This window comes from Saimiri boliviensis, chromosome 2 (genome assembly GCF_048565385.1).
Source record: "Saimiri boliviensis isolate mSaiBol1 chromosome 2, mSaiBol1.pri, whole genome shotgun sequence".
Taxonomy (NCBI): Eukaryota; Metazoa; Chordata; class Mammalia; order Primates; family Cebidae; genus Saimiri; species Saimiri boliviensis.
Genome location: NC_133450.1, coordinates 207093046 through 207113019, shown reverse-complemented (window position 1 = coordinate 207113019; position 19974 = coordinate 207093046). Strand labels below are relative to the sequence as shown.

The 19974-nt window shown below is 50.3% G+C and overlaps 1 protein-coding gene across 4 annotated transcripts in view; it reads right to left on the bottom strand.

Moving 5' to 3' along the window:
* Nucleotides 1–3888: 3888 nt before the first annotated feature.
* Nucleotides 3889–19974, bottom strand: part of COL27A1 (collagen type XXVII alpha 1 chain) — a 158496-nt gene continuing 142410 nt past the window's right edge. For 3 of the 4 annotated variants that reach the window (XM_010335912.3, XM_039474992.2, XM_039474993.2), the window contains 12 exons: nt 16972–17025; nt 16392–16454; nt 15954–16007; nt 15779–15814; nt 15636–15653; nt 15388–15423; nt 14985–15011; nt 12480–12545; nt 10491–10659; nt 9053–9162; nt 7372–7590; nt 3889–5874 (listed from right to left, as the gene is read on the bottom strand). In XM_010335912.3, coding sequence (XP_010334214.1) covers nt 5728–5874; nt 7372–7590; nt 9053–9162; nt 10491–10659; nt 12480–12545; nt 14985–15011; nt 15388–15423; nt 15636–15653; nt 15779–15814; nt 15954–16007; nt 16392–16454; nt 16972–17025 — 999 coding nt within the window. In that variant the 3' untranslated portion in view covers nt 3889–5727. The remainder of the gene's footprint in view (nt 5875–7371; nt 7591–9052; nt 9163–10490; nt 10660–12479; nt 12546–14984; nt 15012–15387; nt 15424–15635; nt 15654–15778; nt 15815–15953; nt 16008–16391; nt 16455–16971; nt 17026–19974) is intronic. The other variant, XM_074395216.1, reaches the window with a different exon arrangement.

The window sequence follows — 19974 nt, the reverse complement described above, 5'->3', positions numbered from 1 at the left end:
CTACAGGTCCAAAAGCAATTGGCTACCATTCTGTTTCATACACTTCGCTCTACTATATATATATATATTTTGAGACGAAGTCTCACTCTGTCGCCCAGGCTGGAGTGCAATGGCGTGATCTCGGCTTACTGCAACCTCCACCTCCCGGGTTCAAACGATTCTCCTGCCTCAGCCTCCATCACTCTTCTATTATTGAATGCTAGTCCTCTCTGTGCCTGGCAAGAAAGGCAGCGCATATTGGTCCCATTTTGCACAGAGAGAAACTGAGGCCTAGAGAGAAAGAATAGCCTACCCAGGGCCGTGTCCCATCGGGAGCTGGAGTCTGCCTGCCAGCCTCTCCTCTTGCTCTTCTCTCCCTCACTTTCCCAATCCTGGGCTGCTGGCCATGATGGGTGCGACCGAAGCCAGGGTTCGATTCACTGTGAACAGAGCAAACGCAGGCTAGCCTGGGCTTTCTCCTGGAATTGGCCGGGCCTGGGAAGTCCCCCTGGCTGTTTCCTGACACTCCATTGTGCAACAGGAGATAGGGAACTATGGGAACTGTCAGGTTTGGGAGAGTTTCCTCTGTCCCCCAACAACCTCCTACCGGTCCCTTCTGGGAATGAGCTGGCCCAGCTCCAGCATCCTCACTGGCCCACCTGGGTTTGGAAACCAGGCCGGGAGTGTTAGAGTTCTAACATGGCTCCTCTTGCTTTCCCCATCTGGCCCTTCTGGGTGGCTTTTCCAACCTCTACCATGTCTTCCAGGCCTAGCCGACACTACTGATGGCTCCAGAGCTCTGAGTGTGAAACAGACTTCTCTCCTGTCCTCAGAGTGCAGGCAGCTGCCTCCTGGGTGGCTCTGCTCCAGGACCCACGGCAGTCAAACCCAATGCCAACCCAAACCTCTGCTCATCTGTGCAAACCTGTGACTCGTCATGTTCCCAGCTCCATACCCCAGGCCTCCTCACACCTTTTCCTGTAGTGCCATGTGTTACCACTTACCACTCACTCCCAGCTCTCACAGAGCTTTCTGTGTATGTATGTATATATGTATGTGTGTATGTATTTATTTTAAGATGGAGTCTCACTCTGTTGCTCAGGCTGGAGTCAATGGATCTCCAAGCGGCTTGTTAAAAACACAGATTGGTGGCCGGGCATGGTGCTCATGCCTGTAATCCCAGCACTTTGGGAGGCTGAGGTGGGTGGATCACAAGGTCAGGAGTTCGAGACCAGCCTGGCCAACATGATGAAACCACCCTGTCTCTACTAAAAATACAAAAAATTAGCTGGGTGCGGTGGCGGGTGCCCGTAATCCCAGCTACTCAGGAGGCTGAAGCAGGAGAATCACTTGAACCTGGGAGGTGGAGGTTGCAGTGAGCTAAGATCATGCCACTGCCCTCCACTCCAGCCCGAGTAATAGAGCAAGACTCTGTTTCAAACAAAACAAACAAACAAACAAACAGATTGCGAATCCCATCCTTGGAGGCTGTGATTCAGTAGGTTTGGGGTGAGGCTCAGAATTTGCATTTTGAAGGAGCTCTCAGGTGCTGCCTCTGCTAACTCCTGGGTCCGATGCACGTTAACAGTGCTGTTAGCAGTCATGGGTTTAAATTACAGCTTTGCCTTACTCCTGGTTTTTTTTTTTTTTTTTTTTTTAAGATGCAATCTTGCTCCCTCCCCCAGGGTGGCGTGCAATGCGCAATCTGGGCTCATTGCAATCTCTGCCTCCCAGGTTCAAGCAATTCTCCTGCTTTGGCCTCCCAAGTAGCTGAGATTACAGGTGCGTGCCACCACACCTGGCTAACTTTTATATTTTATTTGGTAGAGACAGGGTTTCACCATGTTGGCTAGGCTGGTCTCAAGTTATTGACCTCAGATGATCCACCTGCCTCCACCTCCCAAAGTGCTGGGATTACAGGTGTGAGCCACTGTGCCTGGCTTGAATGACAGCTCTGCCTTGGCCTCACCTGTGATCACAGGCCCTTCCTTGGGCGTCAGCTGCCCTCTATGTAAAATGGGAGGGTGTGCTTTGGATGTGGAGATCACTATGCCTTTCCAGACCTTGCCTCCCAGGCTCTGTGGAACCGTGGCAGGCTGGCTCTGGGGCTCACTGTCTATGACAGGTGCAGGGTTGGGTTTGGGGGCAGAAAACGGAGCTGTATGTGGACTGATAACCTTGAAGCTCGGTGCAGATTTTTAAAATCTAAAATCCTGGGTAGAAACTCAACTGTTAGTGATTTGTTCTTTCTCCTCAATGAGAAGGACAGAAAAGTTCTGATTCATTCTTAGTCCTAGAGAAGGAGGAACAAGCTGAGGAAGAAAGAGATCTGAAACAAGGGTCGGGAAACATGGGCTCCAGGCCAGGATAGTTAGATACGTGTAAATCTCAGATAAACAAAAAGTAAAATGATTTTTGGCATAAGTATATCCTCAAAATTGCATGCAGCATACTTGTACTATAAAGTAGCTATTGTTGGCCGGGTGTGGTGGCTCACACCTGTAATCCCAGCACTTTGGGAGACTGAGGCGGGTGAATCACCTGAGGTCAGGAGTTCAAGACCAGCCTGACTAACATGGTGAAACCCATTTCTACTAAAAATACAAAAAAATTAGCTGCGTGTAGTGGCATGCGCCTGTAATCCCAGCTGCTTAGGAGGCTGAGACAGGTGAATTGCTGAAACCCGGGATGCAGAGGCTGCAGTGAGCCAAGATCACACTCCAGCTTGGGCGATAAGAGCAAAACTCCATCTCAAAAAAAAAAAAAAAAAAAAAGTAGCTATTGTTTATCTGAAATTCAAATTCATCTGGGCATCCTATATTTTTGTTTTCTAAATTGCAACCCCATCTCCCAGACTTAAACCCACTCACTTCTTCCACAGCAGATGCTATTGTGACTTCTCTCAAGAATCTGACAGGCAGGAATTACTCCTTTTGAAGCATTATTCACAATAGCCAAAGGTAGAAACAGCCCAAATGTCCACCAGTTTGGCTCAAACGTTCATCAACTTATGAATAGGTAAACAAAATGTGGTTTATCCATCCAACAGAGCATATTCAACCGTAAAAAGAATGAAGTACTGATACAGGTTACGACACGGATGAATCTTGAAAACATCATGCTGAGTGAAAGAAGTCAGGGTCACAAAAGGCCATGTATTGTATGACTCTACCTGTATTAGGTTGGTGCCCAAGTAATTGCAGTTTTTGCCATTTAGAAGCAAAGACAAAAATCGCAATTACTTTGGCACCAATGTAATACAACACGTCTGGAGCAGGCAGAGCCGTGGACACAGAAAGCAGGCTGGTGATTCTCCAGGGGCTGGAGGAGGCTGTGACTGCTAAAATGGGTATGGCTTACCTTTAGGGGTGATGAAAATAACAGGCAAATAGATCATGGTGATGTTGCATCCCATTGTGAGTGTACTGTCATGAGTGGCAAATTTTATGTTATGTGTAGTTAACCACAAATTGCTCATGTTAACCTCTCTGCACCCCCTTCCTTATGTGTTAAGAGTTGAATTGTGTTCCCCCAAAAGATATGAAGTCCTAATCCCCGACACCAGTGAATGTGACCTCATTTGGAGGTAAGGTCTTTGCAGATGAAAGCAAGTTAAGGTGGGGTCATGACAGTGGGCTCTAATCCAATATGGGGTCCTCATAAAGAGAAGATGGAGCACAGGGACACCTCAGGAGAACACGTATGACCACAGAGGCACAGACCAAAGTGCTGCAGTTGAGTAAAGTTTGTCTCTAAGAGACAAGCTTGAAGCCACCAAGTTCACGGTATTTGTTACAGTGTAAGGATGGCATCCTCTGAGCATCTCCTCCCGCTCCCTGTCCCAGCCCAGCCAGAAACTGTCCCCCATCCCCGAGCTTTGAGAAGCAGCACAGGACCACAGGCATGTCATTCCATTGCCTCAGTTTTAAATATTTATTTAAAATCCAGAAGGGAAAAGGAGAAACAGAACCCACTGGGGTTTTAATACACTGACATGTGGACAGAGACATAAACGAGGACAGCAGGAAAACCCAAGAATGAGACAGAGGCCAGTGGATTCTGGTGGCAGGAGGGATCTGAGCGCTGAGATGAGGCCCGAGCTGCTACAGATAATGCACTTCCATGCGGAGCATCCAGGCACAGGCAGCGGGGCGAGGATACGGAAAGTGTGGGGACGGGGGACGGGCCAGAGTGAGGTATTAAATAATAAAAATCAAACCCAATTCCCAAGGAGACACAACTTTAGGAGAGAAATATACAAATAGAGACTTTCACATACATTTTCCCCTTCTGTAAAAATAACTCCATACTTAAAATAACCTTAAATTCCAATTCAAGCGTCAACTTCCTTGCTGATATGGCACAATTCAGACGACGCTGAATGTCACGATGGTGCCGAACTCCGAGATCACCATCATTATTCTGTCTCCTCGGCACAAATTTACAGGTGGAGCTAATGATAATGGGTTTCTACAGAATTTAATGACAATGAAAAAGCAGGAACGATGATTGCCTCTTGCAAGGACAGACTCCTGGAAGTGAGAGCCTTGGAAGAGGTGATGCGGCTTCCTGAGATGGTTCCATGTTGATGCTTCACCTCCAAGGCTAACCCTGACCCAACGCCTGCTTTTGTGATTGGTTTCGTCAAGGTCAAGGCTTCACCCAAGACCTCTTCAGGGCACACCTTCCAAGGCAAGCCTCACCTCCCTCCAGGACCGTGAAGGGCCAAGCCAACATGCTTCGCACCCAGGCCTGCCTGCTGCCTTAAAAGGACAGACATTTCAAGGTCCATAAGTTAGAAGGTAAATCTCTCTACTTCTGGTTTCTGGTAGGTTTTTCTTTTTTCTGTTTTTTTGCTTTTGCTTTTTTTTTTTTTTTTTTTACTTTATTCTTTTCTTTTTTTTTTCTTTTCCCTCCTTAGCAGATTACCTGATGAGCACAAGGGTGATGCTAGGAAAATTCAAAAATTCCCCAAACTTTGTCATTTGGAGGAGAGAGAGAGAGATGCGGATGATACCCCACATCCAAAAGTTTCTTCAAAGTCTGTGGCAACATAATGGTAGCACCTTCAGAATCTTAAATAGGGTTTTTCTTTTTCCTTAAAAAAATCACATACACTACAAGAGACAATTGCGAGCACCAGCGATTTCACAGTGGGAGGTAGCAAACGTGGGCACCCCCAGCCCGAGGATCTCGCCGCTTCCCACACCTGGCTGCTCCTTCCCATCCTCTCAACAATTTCCCGGGGGAAAAAAAAATAGTAACGCACCTTCTTTGTGTTTGTTTAAATAATATATATATATACTTCTGTCTTTCCTTTTCTCCTTTTTTCATGTCTCCTTTCTAATATTGCACATCAATAGCTCCCTAGCAGGGACCAGCTGACAAGATGCCCCCTTCCCTCAAGTTGGCTTGAATGTGGGGCTCTTTGGGCAGGAAGCTGGGGAGGGAAGGGGTGGCCGTAGAGCTGAGAGACAGGCCATGGGGCTCAGGCGGGTTGCAGGTCCAGCTTGCTCTGGCTGGCTCTTTGGTTGGTCTTTGGGGCTAAGCTGGGATCCACTGTTCCCAAGGACACACTATCCCCTCCTACCCCCACCCACTTCTACCGGGCAGACAACAGCTGGGGTCTGCCCAAGGACACTTGGGCAGGCGAGCTGCCTCTCCTGGAACCATCTGCCCGTCGGCACCCTCCCCTTGCCTCTTCCTCTTCCTCCTCCACGAGGCCTAGAGGGGCCAAGAGGTCAGAGGTCAGAGGAAGCACGCAGGTCCAACTTCCAGGCGGTACTGCTTCCCTGATGAGGCAGGAGGGAGGTTGTCCACACTGATGATGGGCAGCTGTTGGGGGTCTTGGGTCCGGAAGGTGAAGAGCGTCTGATGCCAGCGGCCATCTTGGACCTGGGGGCAGAAGGAAAAGTGCACGTGTACATCCATCGTGGTTCTCATCATACGTCATGAGCATTTGCCCTTCCATCTTTCCTCACCATTTTTAATGGCCATACCGTATTTCACTGTAGCAATGATCTATATGGCACATTTAGATTGCTTCCACTTTTTTTATTCTTAAAAGTAATGCTGTCATGAACATCACTGTAACTAAACCTTTGTTCACATTCTTACTTCCCTGGAATGAATTCTAGAAGTATTGTTCTAGAATTGCTAGATCAAAAAACAAGTACATCTCTTATATGTGTATATATATATACACACACACATATATCATATATATCTATATATACTATAGTATTATTTATTTTTTCAGTAAGTTTTTGGGGAAAGGTGGTGTTTGGTTACATGAATAAGTTCTTTAGTGGTGATTTCTGAGATTCTGATGCACCTGTCACCTGAGCAGTGTACACTGAACCCAATGTATAGTCTTTTATCCCTCACCCTTCTCCCACCCTCTCCCCGAGTCCCCAAAGTCTGTTGTGCCATTCTTATGCCTTTGCGTCCTCATAGCTTAGCCCCCCCAAAAAATCGGTACATTTCTAAGGTTTTGGATACATATGAGAGCTGCTATCCAGAAAACCTCTACCAACGTATTTTTTCCAATAGCTTCATGCGAGATTGTTGGTTTCCCCACACCCTCACGAACACTGTGTAGTATTATCAGTTTTGTTTCATTTTATGAAACTGACTGTTGCATTTTCTCAATTTTCTGTCTTCCCCTCCCCTGACAACCTATCCCATTCAGGGCATTTGAAAATGACCAAAAAATAGAAGGGGAAGAAACTAGCCTGACTAGGGTGGGAGCAGGGAGAGGAAATATCTCTTCTTTGAAAGAGCCTTAAGGCCGGGCGCGGTGGCTCAAGCCTGTAATCCCAGCACTTTGGGAGGCAGAGGCGGGTGGATCACGAGGTCAAGAGATCGAGACCATCCTGGTCAACATGGTGAAACCCCGTCTCTACTAAAAATACAAAAAAATTAGCTGGACATGGTGGTGCGTGCCTGTAATCCCAGCTACTCAGGAGGCTGAGGCAGGAGAATTCCCTGAACCCGGGAGGTGGAGGTTGCAGTGAGCCAAGATTGCTCCATTGCACTCCAGCCTGGGTAACAAGAGCAAAACTCCGTCTCAAAAAATAGAAAAAAAAAAAAAAAGAAAAGAAAAGAAAAGAAAGAGCCTTACAAGTAAGTACAGCATCTACTAACCTGAAGAATTTTTACCAGCCCAGACCTCCCGTCAGGGCTTCCCAGAAAGGAAAGTGAGTAAAAACAATTTTAGAAAACTGTTCTAATAATATCACACAAAGATAAAATTATATCTGTCACATTAATATATGATGATATAAAAATGTTAGATATAATCTTATAAGAGAAACACATTTTTCCAAACAATTTTTTTTCCAGTTGTCCCCATATGAGGGGATAGAGCCGAGGAGGGGCTCTGAGAGTTACCTTGCAGCCATCCACGGACACCTCGGGCCGGAACTGACCCCCAGCCTCAAAAATCTGTCCGTTCCAGGCCCGGAAGCGCACAGCCTGCTTGGCTGGGGTCTGCCCAGTGCCTTCCTGCCACACGGTCATGTTAAGGCAGTGGATAGTGATGTGCTGGGTCACCTCGGAGCTTAGCAGGTGCAGGAAATTCATCTGGACCCGGCTGATGGCAAACTCAACCTGTGGGAAGCCGCAGCAGTGAGTCGGCTCAGGCTGGGCGGCACCCTCGCCTGAGAATTCCCTGCCTCTCTATGGAGGGGACAGCGGTGGGCCCTTTCCTGGCAATGCTCCCAGACGTGTGCCCACTTGATAGACAGGGAAACTGAGGTCTGTGTGAGCTGGTCTCACAGGTTCTTGGCTGTGTAAGCAGAGAAGGCCTGCCTGACTCAGAGCCAGAGCTTCGAGGGTCCTAGTGTCATCCAATCCATTACCCCACTGTATGGGTGGTCTTCGGGGCCGAGCTAGGATCCAGGGGCCCAGCAAGGAAGAGGATTTTACCCAAGATTCAGAGCCTCACGGAGTGTAGAGGAAATGAGAGGAGCTTTCTAGACCCTTCCTAAGTCCAAGATCCCTGGGAGGTGGGGTGGGGTGCTGCTGGAAGTGGCAGACCCAAGAACAGACGACGGGACAGGATTGGCAGCTCCAGCGCTTTCCCACACAGAGCACAGCCTCACCCTGCCATTGATTCTGATGGGGAAGGTGACCCAGTTGGGCACTCATGCCACCATTCCAGGCACCAACTCCAGTCTCACCCATCTGCCAGGCAGGTCTGCTGCGTGACCCCCAAACGTTTGAGTCACCAGGGAAGAGAGCCTGTGGATAGCACCAAGTCCCTGTTGGATTGTGAGCTCTGGCTGCAGGGGCAGTGGCGATTCTGACCTCCCTGTCTTGGCTCAGGGCCTGGCACATGATAGAGACCCACCAAAGACCTGGCAACTGGCTGGCTGCCTCACCTAGAGATCCTCAAACTGCCAGTCTGACCCGGTCAGCACAGGGCATCTCCCAGAGCCTCCCCAGGGGGTGTGGGGATGGAATGGGACAGTTTCCCTCCCCTGCAGACAGAGCAGCTTCTTGCTGTGGCGTAAATTGCCCCCAAATTCAGAAGGCTTAATGGAACTACAGACCCACGATCCACTGAGGATCCCTGCCACGTTCCACTGCTGCCACCTGCCTTGTCTCGTTGTCAAGTGGCCCTGTACCATCCAAAATGCTCAGCCCAGAAACAGGCACCTGAACTGCACACAGGCATTGAACCTGACTTAAGTATCTGCACACACAATTCATGCAACATGCTTCAGATGAGCATCACACTCGTTTTCCCTTTTATTTCATGCTGATGAGTCACGGCTCCCCAAGCCAGGCCAGCTTGGCCAACTGCTCTGCTTTAGACATTAGGCAGAAGATCTATGTGAAGGAAGATTCATCAGCATCACACAACTCACAAGGGTCTGGAAACCACACATTAGTTCAACTCACTCCCAATTTATAGATAAGGAAACAGCCTTGGAAGGAGGAGGTGACTTTCTCAAGACCACACAGTCAGACAGGCACAGGTCAGAACAGAAGCTGGGTTGGTTGTGGGTCAGGGCAAGCTGGGGATAAAGAGGGTCAGCCTGGGGGCAGTGTGGGAGCTGATGGGTACCTTGGAGGCCGTGATGGGCTTGAGACACGTCTGTCCACCATGCGTGAAGTTGCAGGAGACTTCGATGGTGTCGGACGAGCAGCCAAGGTTTGGATCCACCCAGTAGGTACCTGTGGGCAGCGTGGGAGGAGGTGATGTATGTATTTGGGGAAGAGCCCAAGATGGGCCCTGTATCTTGTGACCTGCCGAGCCCCAGGTGAGCATGAAGTCAGGGTAGGTGGGCAGAAGAGGGATTCAATGAGCCAAGAGATGGAAGGACACCTTCTGGGCAGAGCTCACAGCTGGCAGAACCCCCAGAGTGGGGGCCACATGGCTATGTGCTTCCCCGTGTTGCTACTGGGATGTGTCCATTTCACAGAGGAGACAATTGATGTTGAGAGAGACTGGGCCACTTGCACATGGGATTGGGGAATCACCTAGTTGAATGGATTCTTTGAGGCCTAGGACTCCTCCTAGGGTCTGCCAGGGGAAGGCAGGAGTCAGAGCTCTCACCCCATCAGCCAGCACGGCTGCTCACATCTGGTTTCTCCACTGGGATTTTCAGGAAGCCAAAGCCTTTGCAGCTCAAGAGTGGGACAACCGGCCAGGCACAGTGGCACACGCCTGTAATCCCAGCACTTTGGGAGGCCAAGGCAGGCAGATCACAAGGCCAAGAGATCAAGACCATCCTGGCCAATATGAAGCCCCTTCTTCACTAAATATACAGAAATTAGCTGGGCATGTTGGCCTGCATCTGTAATCCCAGCTACTCCGGAGGCTGAGGCAGGAGAATCACTTGAACCCAGGAGGCAGAGGTTGCGGTGAGCTGAGATTGCTGCACTGCACTCCAGCCTGGTGACAGAGCGAGACTCTGTCTAAAAAAAAAAAAGGAGTGGACAACCAGCCATCTGGTCCCAGCTGCCTGTGCAGAGGAGGTAAGGGCGGCTCAGGATAGGGCCATGGCTCACCCCAGCTCACAGAGCAACTTTGAGGCAGGGCTGACATTGGAACTCAGGTCTGTCTGCCTCCACAGCTCAGCCTTCACATCACCACATCAGCTCACAGATGAGAGAGTAGAGTCCTCACTCTCAAAAAAGGGAAAAAATCCTGGCTCACCCAGGAACCCGTGACATGACGGACCACCGGGGCCAGGGACTCCTGCAGCCTCAGGGGCTTTTTTCTGCCAAAGCTCTTGCCTCTTTGCACTGAAATGGTCACCCCCAGCATGTCGATCCAGGGGCTCTAGAAGGGTGGGACCTCTCCTCTGCATTCGTCGCACCCCAGGAAGCACAGTTTGACATACTGTGAGGCTCAGTGATTGTTGAGTGAATAAATGACTGCCCATGTATCTGTCTTGCCGAGGACTAAAACTCAGCCAAAATGAGCCAAAAATCAATATTCCCCCTGCCCCAGCTCACTGATGCCCAGCACCCCCACCCCGGGCAGGAAGCCTTCTCACCGTCCACCATCTTCTGCTCACAGTCCATGAGGTCCCTGCAGACCCGGGCGGGGTTCTCTTTGGTGCCCAGGGGCGTCTTAATGCTCTGGATGAGGTTGCTGAGGTAGTGTAAGGTTTTAAAGATCTCTCCTCCCTGGTCCAGCACCAGCCGGTCCGGATAGCTATAACCCTGTCACGAGGAGAGGGTGGCCATTGGGACCTGAGGGTCCTGGTCCAGGCTGGGGTCCAAGCCTCCACAGCCCCAGGTTCTCACGATCTGGGAGGTATCTCGGATCCAAGGGTCATGGCTGGAGCAGGGCTTGGGTTTCTCTATTTTGCAGATGAGAAAACTGGGGCCAGGGACAAGGTGCAGGAGGAAGGGCTGTCACGATGGCCCGGAGGCTTAAAAAGAGCTCGGGATCAGACCATGTTCTCTGATACGGGACAGGCAGAACCCTGTGAATAAGGTAGGTGAGGGTGCCCGGGACACTCGGCAGCGGCCCCCTATCTCTATCTGCAGAGTCTGGAGGAAGCGAAGGTGCAGGGAGGAGATGACTTGGGGGCACCCAGCCCCCACTGGGCTCCCACGGGCCTCTGTGAGGCACCAAGAGACGGAACTGGGGCCAGCAGGCACCAGTGTGGGAGGAGGCCTTGAGCTCAGAGAAGGAGCAGATCTCCACTAGGAGGCAGCAGGGGACCACAGAGTGCTAAAGAGCGGGACATTCAGGGTCACCCTGGCCAGACTCCTCCTGCACGCCCCTTAAGCCTCAGCTTCCAGAGTTACAAATCAGAGCTAAAGACACCCTCCTTCCTCTGGGGGTGGAAGAGGTCACGTGTGTGCGTGCATGCACGTGCGTGTGTGTATGGGTGTGTGTGCATGTGTGTACGTGCATGTACACGTGTCAGAGACCGGCAGCCGCTCACCCAATCCATTTCTTCTGCCTGGACAGACTACATTCCCAGCCTCTTTTGTGCTTTAGCCAATGGGATGGAAGTGGAGCATTGCCAACCCCATAGAGGCCTGGCCCAGAGACCCTCCTGCACAATTCTCTACACTCTCTTCCTCCCGTGGTGCCTCCCCCGGTGTGGAGTGACTTTGGGGGCTATGTGTGGGAGAGGAAGAGGGCAGAGCCCCTGGCAGGTAGCCAAGGTCTCTCATCAACAAGCCAATTAACTTTCACGTGCACGAGAAATAAACCTCGACTCCACTGCCAGTGCAGAGTGGGGAGGAGGTGCTTGATACATGGAGCCGCTTTCCTTAATAATGTTAAGGATGTTGCCGGTCAGTGCTCTCCCGGGATGCAGTGTCACTGGCCTCTAGAGGCGGAAGGAAATGCTTCCCTTCTCTAGCCGCACTGCATCCTGGGCGTCCCTCTCTCTTTCCACTGACCTCCCCAGACAGACGGTAAGAGGCTCATCCATGCTCTTCACCACTCTAGACTGTGAGTCCTGAGAAAGTCAAGGCTGTGACTGCACACTATCTGTCTCAGCATCCAGCACAGGGAACAAACAGAAATGTTCCCCGTCATGCAAAGGAGGCCAGGCTGCAAAGAGGGCTCCCAACAGGCTGGACTAGAGGACACGGGGGTCCCTTCTCAGCCTGGAGTTTTGGAGCTGAGTCGACCACAGGCCAGGGTCTTAGCAGAGCCCCGTGGGCTAACCATGAGCTTCTTGCTCCTGGAGAAACGTGGGAGTGATTTCTGGGAAGCTGCTGTGGGCACTGGGCCCAGGCAAGCTTCTCGCCCTGACTCCAGCCAGCAAGAGCTCAGAGATGCTGAGAAGCCTCCAGAGAGAGCTCAAGGGCTCAGGGCCTGTTTCTGGCCATGGGACCCTGGACTCACCACCCATTCTGAGCCTCCGTACCAATCCCCGTTTGGGGATGCAAGGGGCCACCAAGACCAGGACTCTGAAATGCTCCATGCAGGCCACTCAGAGGGCAGTGACCACACGTGGGCCTTTATTTATTTGTGTTTCTCCCAGGAAGGGACCCCACGTGGGAAGAGCTCCTACCTCTGGTCTGAGTGCTCCGTTGGTGTCCATCCACGTCTGGAAAGCTGCCCCAAGGTCATCTTGTTGCTGTGCAGGGAAAAGACAGGTATGCATCCTGTCCCCTTAGGGTTCTCTACACCCATCAAGTGCGAGCCCCGGGGCCACATTCCCTGGCAGGATCTTGGTCAAGTCATAGGCCCTCTGCAGAACTCTCTGTCCTTCCTCCCTCTGCAGACAGTCACAGCTGACCCTGCCTTTCCCTTTCCCCAGGTACTCTGACAGCTCCCCATTGCCCTCAGGATTAAGTTCAAACTCCTCAACATGGTAGTAAGACCCAGTCTGAACACTGTGATCTTGAGTCATGTCTCTTTCCTCTCCCCCGTATGTGCTCTGGCTCCAGCCACACTGTAGTACTTCTAAGTTCCTAAATGCCACGCTCTGTCTGGCCGTGGGGCCTTTGTGCACGCTGTTCTCATTGCCTAGGGGACTTGTCCCTCCCTCCAATGCACCATCTGGCTATCTTCTACACCAGTGGTTCTCAAGCAGCGGTGACAATGACCCCCAGGGGATGTTTGGCAATATCTGGAGACAGTTTGGTTGTTCAAGCTCGGGGAGGGGTTACTACTTGCATCTCATGGTTAGAGGCCAGGACTTCCGCTAAACATCCTCCGGGACTGTCACTCACCACAAAGAGTTATGCAAATGTCAACCGCACTGTGTCTCAGAAAACCTGCCCTAGACTCATCCTACAGATGTCAGTTGTGATAAGAAGCCTCTCTGGAGGCTTCCGACTCCAGGGTAAGAAGAGGGAGGCCCCCTTTCTCTATGCCCTCAGTCTCCCTGTTTCTCCTTTGGCTTCCACTATAATGGTCTAATATAACTTTCTACCCCCAACCCTAGCCCCGGGCTTGGCGGAGGCATGGCTATGGTCTTGCCATGAAACAGCAACAGCCCAGGCCTGGGTTCTGGAACCCGGACTCTAGCGCTGCTCCTCAGGGTCAAGCCCCAGACCTGCTACTTGCTAACTGCATCATCTGGGGAAAGCTGCTTAACTCCTTTCTGCAGTTTTTTCATCTTGAAAATGGACCTGATAATACAACTCTCTCACAAGAACTGCCGGAAGGAACTCACGAAAAGCACCCGTAGCCCAGGCGCAGTGGCTCACGCCTGTAATCCCAGCACTTTGGGAGGTCGAGGCGGGAGGATCGCTTGAGGTCAGGAGTTCAAGACCAGCCTGGCCATCACGGTGAAAGCCCTTCTCTACTAAAATACAGAAATTATCTGGGCGTGGCGGTGTGCTGCTATAATACCAACTACTGGGGAGGCTGAGGCAGGAGAATCGCTTGAACCTGGGAGGAGGAAGTTTCAGTGAGACAAGATTGTACCACTGCACTCCAGCCTGGGCGACAGAGCAAGACTGCGTCTCAAAAAGAAAGGAAAGCGCCTTAGCACTGAACAAGTACTCAGTCAGTATTAGTGATTACTCCAAAAATCCAAAATCCTCTAATTTTCTGTTTCCTGGATCTTTTTACTTTCCTTTACCTTTCTTTCTTACTGATGAGAAGGACAAGGGAGGGCTGCAGAGGAGAGGTCAGGGCTGTCACTCTGTCTCTGAAGACAGTGCAGAGGGAGAGGCAGTGAGAGCAGACAGGAGGACAGCAGAGGTTCTGAGTGACGCCTGGCCTGAGGGCTCCTGCTGCATTCCGTCTCTCCTCGAGGCTATGCCCTGGGACGCTGTGGGGGCCTGATGGCAATAGTCATCCAGCCACCGTGCAATAGTAAAATGGGGATGGACTCGTCACAGGGCTTGGGAGGAGTCATGCTCTCGGACAGGACCACAGCGACCACCAGGGAGGAATGCAGGGGCCCCAATCTGCCCCCAGCCCAACTTTCTTTGTTTTTTCTTTTTGAGACAGTCTCGATCTGTTGCCCGGGCTGGAGTGCAGTGGAGTGATCTCGGCTCACTGCAGTCTCCACCTCCCAGGTTCAAGCGATTCTCCTGCCTGAGCCTCCCCCGTAGCTAGGATTACAGGTGCCACCTACCACGCCTGGCTAATTTCGTATTTTTAGTAGAGATGGGGTTTTGCCATGTTGGCCAGGCTGGTCTCAAACTACTGACCTCAGGTGATCCACCCACCTTGGCCTCCCAAAGTGCTGGGATGACAGGCACGAGGCACCACGCCCAGCGCCAACTCTCTTTGGATTCAGAATCCGAGGTGTAAGGACTCTTGCAGTCAGTCCGTGTGTTGAGAATACACAGATAGGACCATGACCCCAGTGACTGGAGCATCTTCCTGAATTCATAGTCAAGGGCACAACAAAAACTTAGGTTTCCTGCCTCCTGGCCTGGGGCTCTTTCTATTGCTTCCAGGTCCAAGTCTCCAGGATGAAGTGACAAAAGGGCATGGGCATCCTTAGGCCCAGCTTAAGGCTCTAGGCACCGGGGCCAGAGAGGGCCGGCAGCCTCCTCCCTTGAACCCTTTAGGCCTTACCCCGGGTAGACAGAAGAGAATGTTTCCAACTTACAAATTGGATAGGACGCCCTGGAGGACCCTGTAAAAGAAGACAGCAGGTCAGTTAAATGATGGGGATAGTGTGCTGGCATCTGGGAGGGTGTCAGGAGACCAGGGAGGCCATCAAAGCATGGAGGACCCACCAAGCTACCCTCTGCTCTCCTGGAGGCCTGGCGGGCCCCACTGGACTGGTCTATACTTTTCTGGAGGCCTGGCCCCTAGGTGTGACTCCATGTTGGCAAAGGTGGATATTCTGTCCTATGCTCTCCCAGGAGTCTGTGGGCCACAAGAAGCATGTGAGCCCTGTGAGGTTCAGGGTCAAGGCTTAGTCTGCCGGCGAAGCCTTGGGTCTCCTTCACAGGAACCCCCCTCCTGCCCCCAGAAGTCCCAGATGCACCCAGCACTCAGTTACCTACCGGGGGGCCAGGCCGCCCTCTGGGGCCGGGAGGACCCTGGGGGAACAGGAGAAGAGTGAGCTCTGGTCCACAGGGTCTTCATCTCTCCCCATCCCAGTCCCTCCTCAGGCAGACCTGAGACTCAGGGACGATGGTTCCTCTAGCACAGATGGATGACGGAGGTCCAGAGGGAGACCATGTGCCACCAGGCAAACCCAGGGTGCTCCCCCCACACCCCACCCCACAGCCCTCACGGCCAGCCCACTCACCCTCGGACCTTGCAATCCCTGCAGGGAGACAGAAGCAGGGGAGAGAGTTAGGGAACCTGGCTGAGCCCCGGCCCCACCCCGTGAGCCCACCCATCCCCCACCCCTGCAGCATTGCGCCCCTCAGCCCCAGCCCATCCACTCACCCAGTCCCCACGGCTGCCTTTGTCACCCTTCGGACCCTGCAACAAATCACGGCCCAGTGAGACAGGGCCCAGAGGGGAATCCCCATTTCCAGATGGAGAAACTGAGGCTTAGACTGGCACTGAATCACAGAGACAAGGGGGCCCAGGATCCTTCCTGCCCAGCCCCCACACATACCGGGAGTCCCGAAGGTCCCAGGATTCCGAGGGGCCCGATGATGCCTTCCTTTCCCTAAAGGAGACAGAAAGGCTCGTGTGTCCTTGTCCCAGGGACTGGGGAACCGAGGCATGGAGACGGGGATGGAGGGCAGCCTGAGCGCCCAAGGGAGTGCAAGGGAGACTGTCTAAGGCAGGCGCAGTCCATGCATCTCCGAGCCCCTCCTGTGGGCTTCAAGAGTGGGGAGAGGGGAGGAGGTGTGGAAGGAGGGAAGGATGGCGGCTGAGCTGGGGGGAACGGCAGCAGTGGTGTGAAGGTGGGAACCAAGCCTGTGGGCAGAGAGGGCCCAAGAGTCAAGGAGCAAGAGGAGGATGAAGACAGGTGCCCAGCCAGCTGATGGCCGGCCACCCGTGAGCCTAGAACGACCCTCCCTGCTGCCACAGCAGGCAGGGGACTCACCATCAAGCCAGGCGGCCCCCGAGGGCCCTGGATGCCTTTGAAGCCGGTGTCTCCAGGGGGGCCCTGTGGGAGGCAGAGAAAGGGCTATCTGTACTTGGCTGCTGCTGGGTAAAGGGCCCCTGCACCTCCCTCACCCCTGGGGTCTGCCAACCTTCACCCTCCCTATCAAGAGAGGCCTTACCTGAGAGGCCCCAGAAGTAAGAAACACCCACAGTAATTATTCAGCAGGTGCCAGCAGCAGGCTGGCTCAGTGCTATGTGGCGTCTGCCTCTGGTCTTTATTTTTGCAACAGCCTTCTACTATCATCGCTCCCATTTTACAGATGAGGAAACCAAGGCTTAAAGAGACTAAATGACTTGCCCAAGGCACAGATAGGTAATTGTGTAGCTGAGCTTGGAACCTAGGTCTGCTGGAGTAGGTACCAGGGAATGAGGGTGTTCATGCCTGATTCTGGGTGTTCCAGATTGGGTATTCCAGCCAAGGTTTTAAGTGCCCCGTAACTATTTGCTGAATGAATAAATGAATGAATGGGGTGAATGGATGGGACCCCAGAGGAACGGTGAGCAATGGGAGTCCGTACCTTGGGTCCAAAGAGACCTGCCATTCCTGGGAAGCCCATCTCGCCAGAGTCGCCCTGCAGGAAGAACAGGAAGTGATGGAGTGAGTGAGGTCATAGCCAGCATGTCCTGCCGGTCACCCAGGTCCTCAGGGCCTGCCTTTTCCCTCCCGGCCTCTCCAGGGTGATCAAGTCAGTGTGGACAGGTCACAAACTAGATGCCAGTCCTCCTGGGCTCCAAGGGGACCCTGTGCTCTCCATCAGATGAGAGAGCAGAGCCTGGCTCCGGATTCCACAGGGGAGGCTCTGCAACACTCTGGAGCTCCTGTCCCAAGTCTTCAAGGGACAGAATAAAAGGGCCCGCAGCTGCCTCCCACGGGTCGGAAATGTTCTGTTAAGGAACGATGCCCTAAAAATAACCCCATTCACTGAAGGCCTGCTACGTGCCAGTTGTTTTGCCGGTACCACCACACCTGCGTGCTCCCAGGGACACACCATGTCCCCCGTTTACAGATGAGGAAACTGAGGCTCAGAGAGAGCAGGAACTTGCTGAAAGCCACACAGACACCATGTCGTGGACTGTGCTAGATTCAGATCCAGGGTGGACAATTCCAGGGACCTTCAGCCTCCTCTCCTGACTCCTGCTCCCAATCTTGCAAGAGGTTAAGAGAGCAATCAGCAAGGGGGGAATGCTGGGGCCTGTGCCAAGAAGGGAGAGCTGGGGGCCCCTGGAGACAGAGGAGCCTGCCATTATTGTACATTCTTGGGGCTTGGCCTTCAAGCTCATGAGCAGAAAGCCATAAGTGGTTAGAATCTCCTAGCCTAATATTATAAGACCAATAGCAAGCCACTTGCCTCTACTGAACCTCAGTTTCCTCATCTGTAAAATAGGATAACAAGTCATCTCGCTCTCAAAAGGGCTGGAAGGATGCAATTCAAGACCTGGTGCTGATGCAGGTAGGCTGAGGGGTCAGCCTTCAGAAGGGTTTCATGTAATCTAAATTCTGTTCAGTTTTAAAAGATAACAGCTTTATTGAGCTGCTAGTGATTCTCTTGGTGGTTCTGATTTGTCTTATAAATGCTTGTTGGATATTTGTGTATCTCCTTTGGAAAAAATGTCTACTTGAATACTTGGTCCATTTTAAATTTGAATTGTCTTTTTATTCTTGAGTTGTAAGGGTTCTTTATATATTAGAAATACACATTCCTTGTTTATGACTTGTAAATATTTTCTTCCACACCGTGGGTTTTTGCACTTTCTTGATGGTACCTTCTGAAGCACGGAAGTTTTTGATTTTGAGGAAATCCAATCTATCTCCTCTTCTTTTTCTGCTTGTGCTTTTGGTGTCATATTTAAGGAACTATTACCTAATACAAGGTTATAAAGATTTGTTTTTTTGTTTTCTCCTAGGATTTGTACAGTTTTAGCCTTCACATTTTGGTCTATAATTCATTTGTAGTTAATTTTTGCCTGTGGTATGAAGCGGGGGTCCAACTTACTTCTTTGGTATGTGGATATGTGATTGTGTGATTGTCTTAGCACTGTTTATTTGACAAAAATTCTTCTCCCATTCAATTGTCCTAGCACTTTTGTTAAAAATCAATGGACATAAATGTAAGGGTTTATTTCTGTTTTCATTAGTATAGTTTTGTAGTAAATTTTGTAATTGGGAAGTGTGAATTGTCCAACTTTGATCTTGTTTAAAGATCAAAATTTTGGTTATTCTGGGCCCTTTGCATTTCCATATGAATTTTAGGATCAATTTGTCAGATTTTGTTAAAAACTCAGCTTGGATTTTGATAGGGATTATATTTCATCTGTAGCTTCATTTGTAGTAAGTACAGCTATCTTAACCATGCTAAGTCTTCTGATCGATGAATATGGGATGGCTTTCCATTTATTTATTTATTTTTTAAAATTTCATCAACATTTTGAATTTTTCAGTGAACACGTCTTGCACTTTTTTTTTTTTTTTTTAAGATAGGGTCTTGAGATGTTGCCTAGGCTGGACTTGAACTCCTGGGCTCATGAGATTCTCCCATTTTAGCCTCCTCAGTAGCTGGGGCTATAGGCACATACCACCACGCCCAGCTTCTTGCCCTTCTTTTATTAGATTTATTCCTATTTTATTCTTTTTGATGCTATTATAAATGGAAATGTTTTTTAATTTCATTTTTGAATTGTTCAGTGTTAGTATATAGAAATGTGATTGATGTTTTTATGTTATATATGCAAATGGTATTTTTGTATATTGGTCTTGTATCCTGCAACTTCGGTTCATTAGTTCTAATAATTGTTTTATGGATCTTCTACTATTTCCCATATACAAGATCATGTCATTTGTGAACAGATAGTGTTACTTCTTCCTTTCAAATCTATTTCAGTACAATACTGAATAGAAGTGGTAACAATGGACATCCTTGGCTTGTTCCTGATCCTGAGGGAAGTGTTCAGTCTTCTACCATTAACTATGATGATACCTGTGGGATTTTCATAGATATTTTTAATCAGGTTGAGGATGTTCCCTTCTGTTCCTGGGTTGTGTTATTGTTGCTGTTTTTATCATCAAAGGGTGTTGAATTTTGTCAAATGCTTTTTCTGCATCTATTAAGATGACTGTATAATGTTTGTACTTTATTTTATTAATACGGTGTATTACATTGATTGATTTCCAAACGTTTACCCAGCTTTGCATTTCTAGGATAAATCTTACTTTGTCATGATGTAGAAGAACCCTTTAGGCATATTGCTGAATTTGGTTTTCTAATATTTTATTAAGGACTTTTGTGTCTGCATTCACAAGGCTTATTTGTCGGTTGGTTTCTTTCTTGTGGTGTCTTTTTCTGGTTGGGGTTTCAGGCTAATACTGGCTTCACAGGACCAGTTGTGAGATGTCCTACATGTTCATTTTTGCACTCTGATGGCTGTCTCCTATATACCCAACAGGTGCAAAGAAGGAGTAATTTAAAAAACAGTCTTACTAAAGTAAAACTAAAGATAAACAACTGTACTATTTAAATTGTATA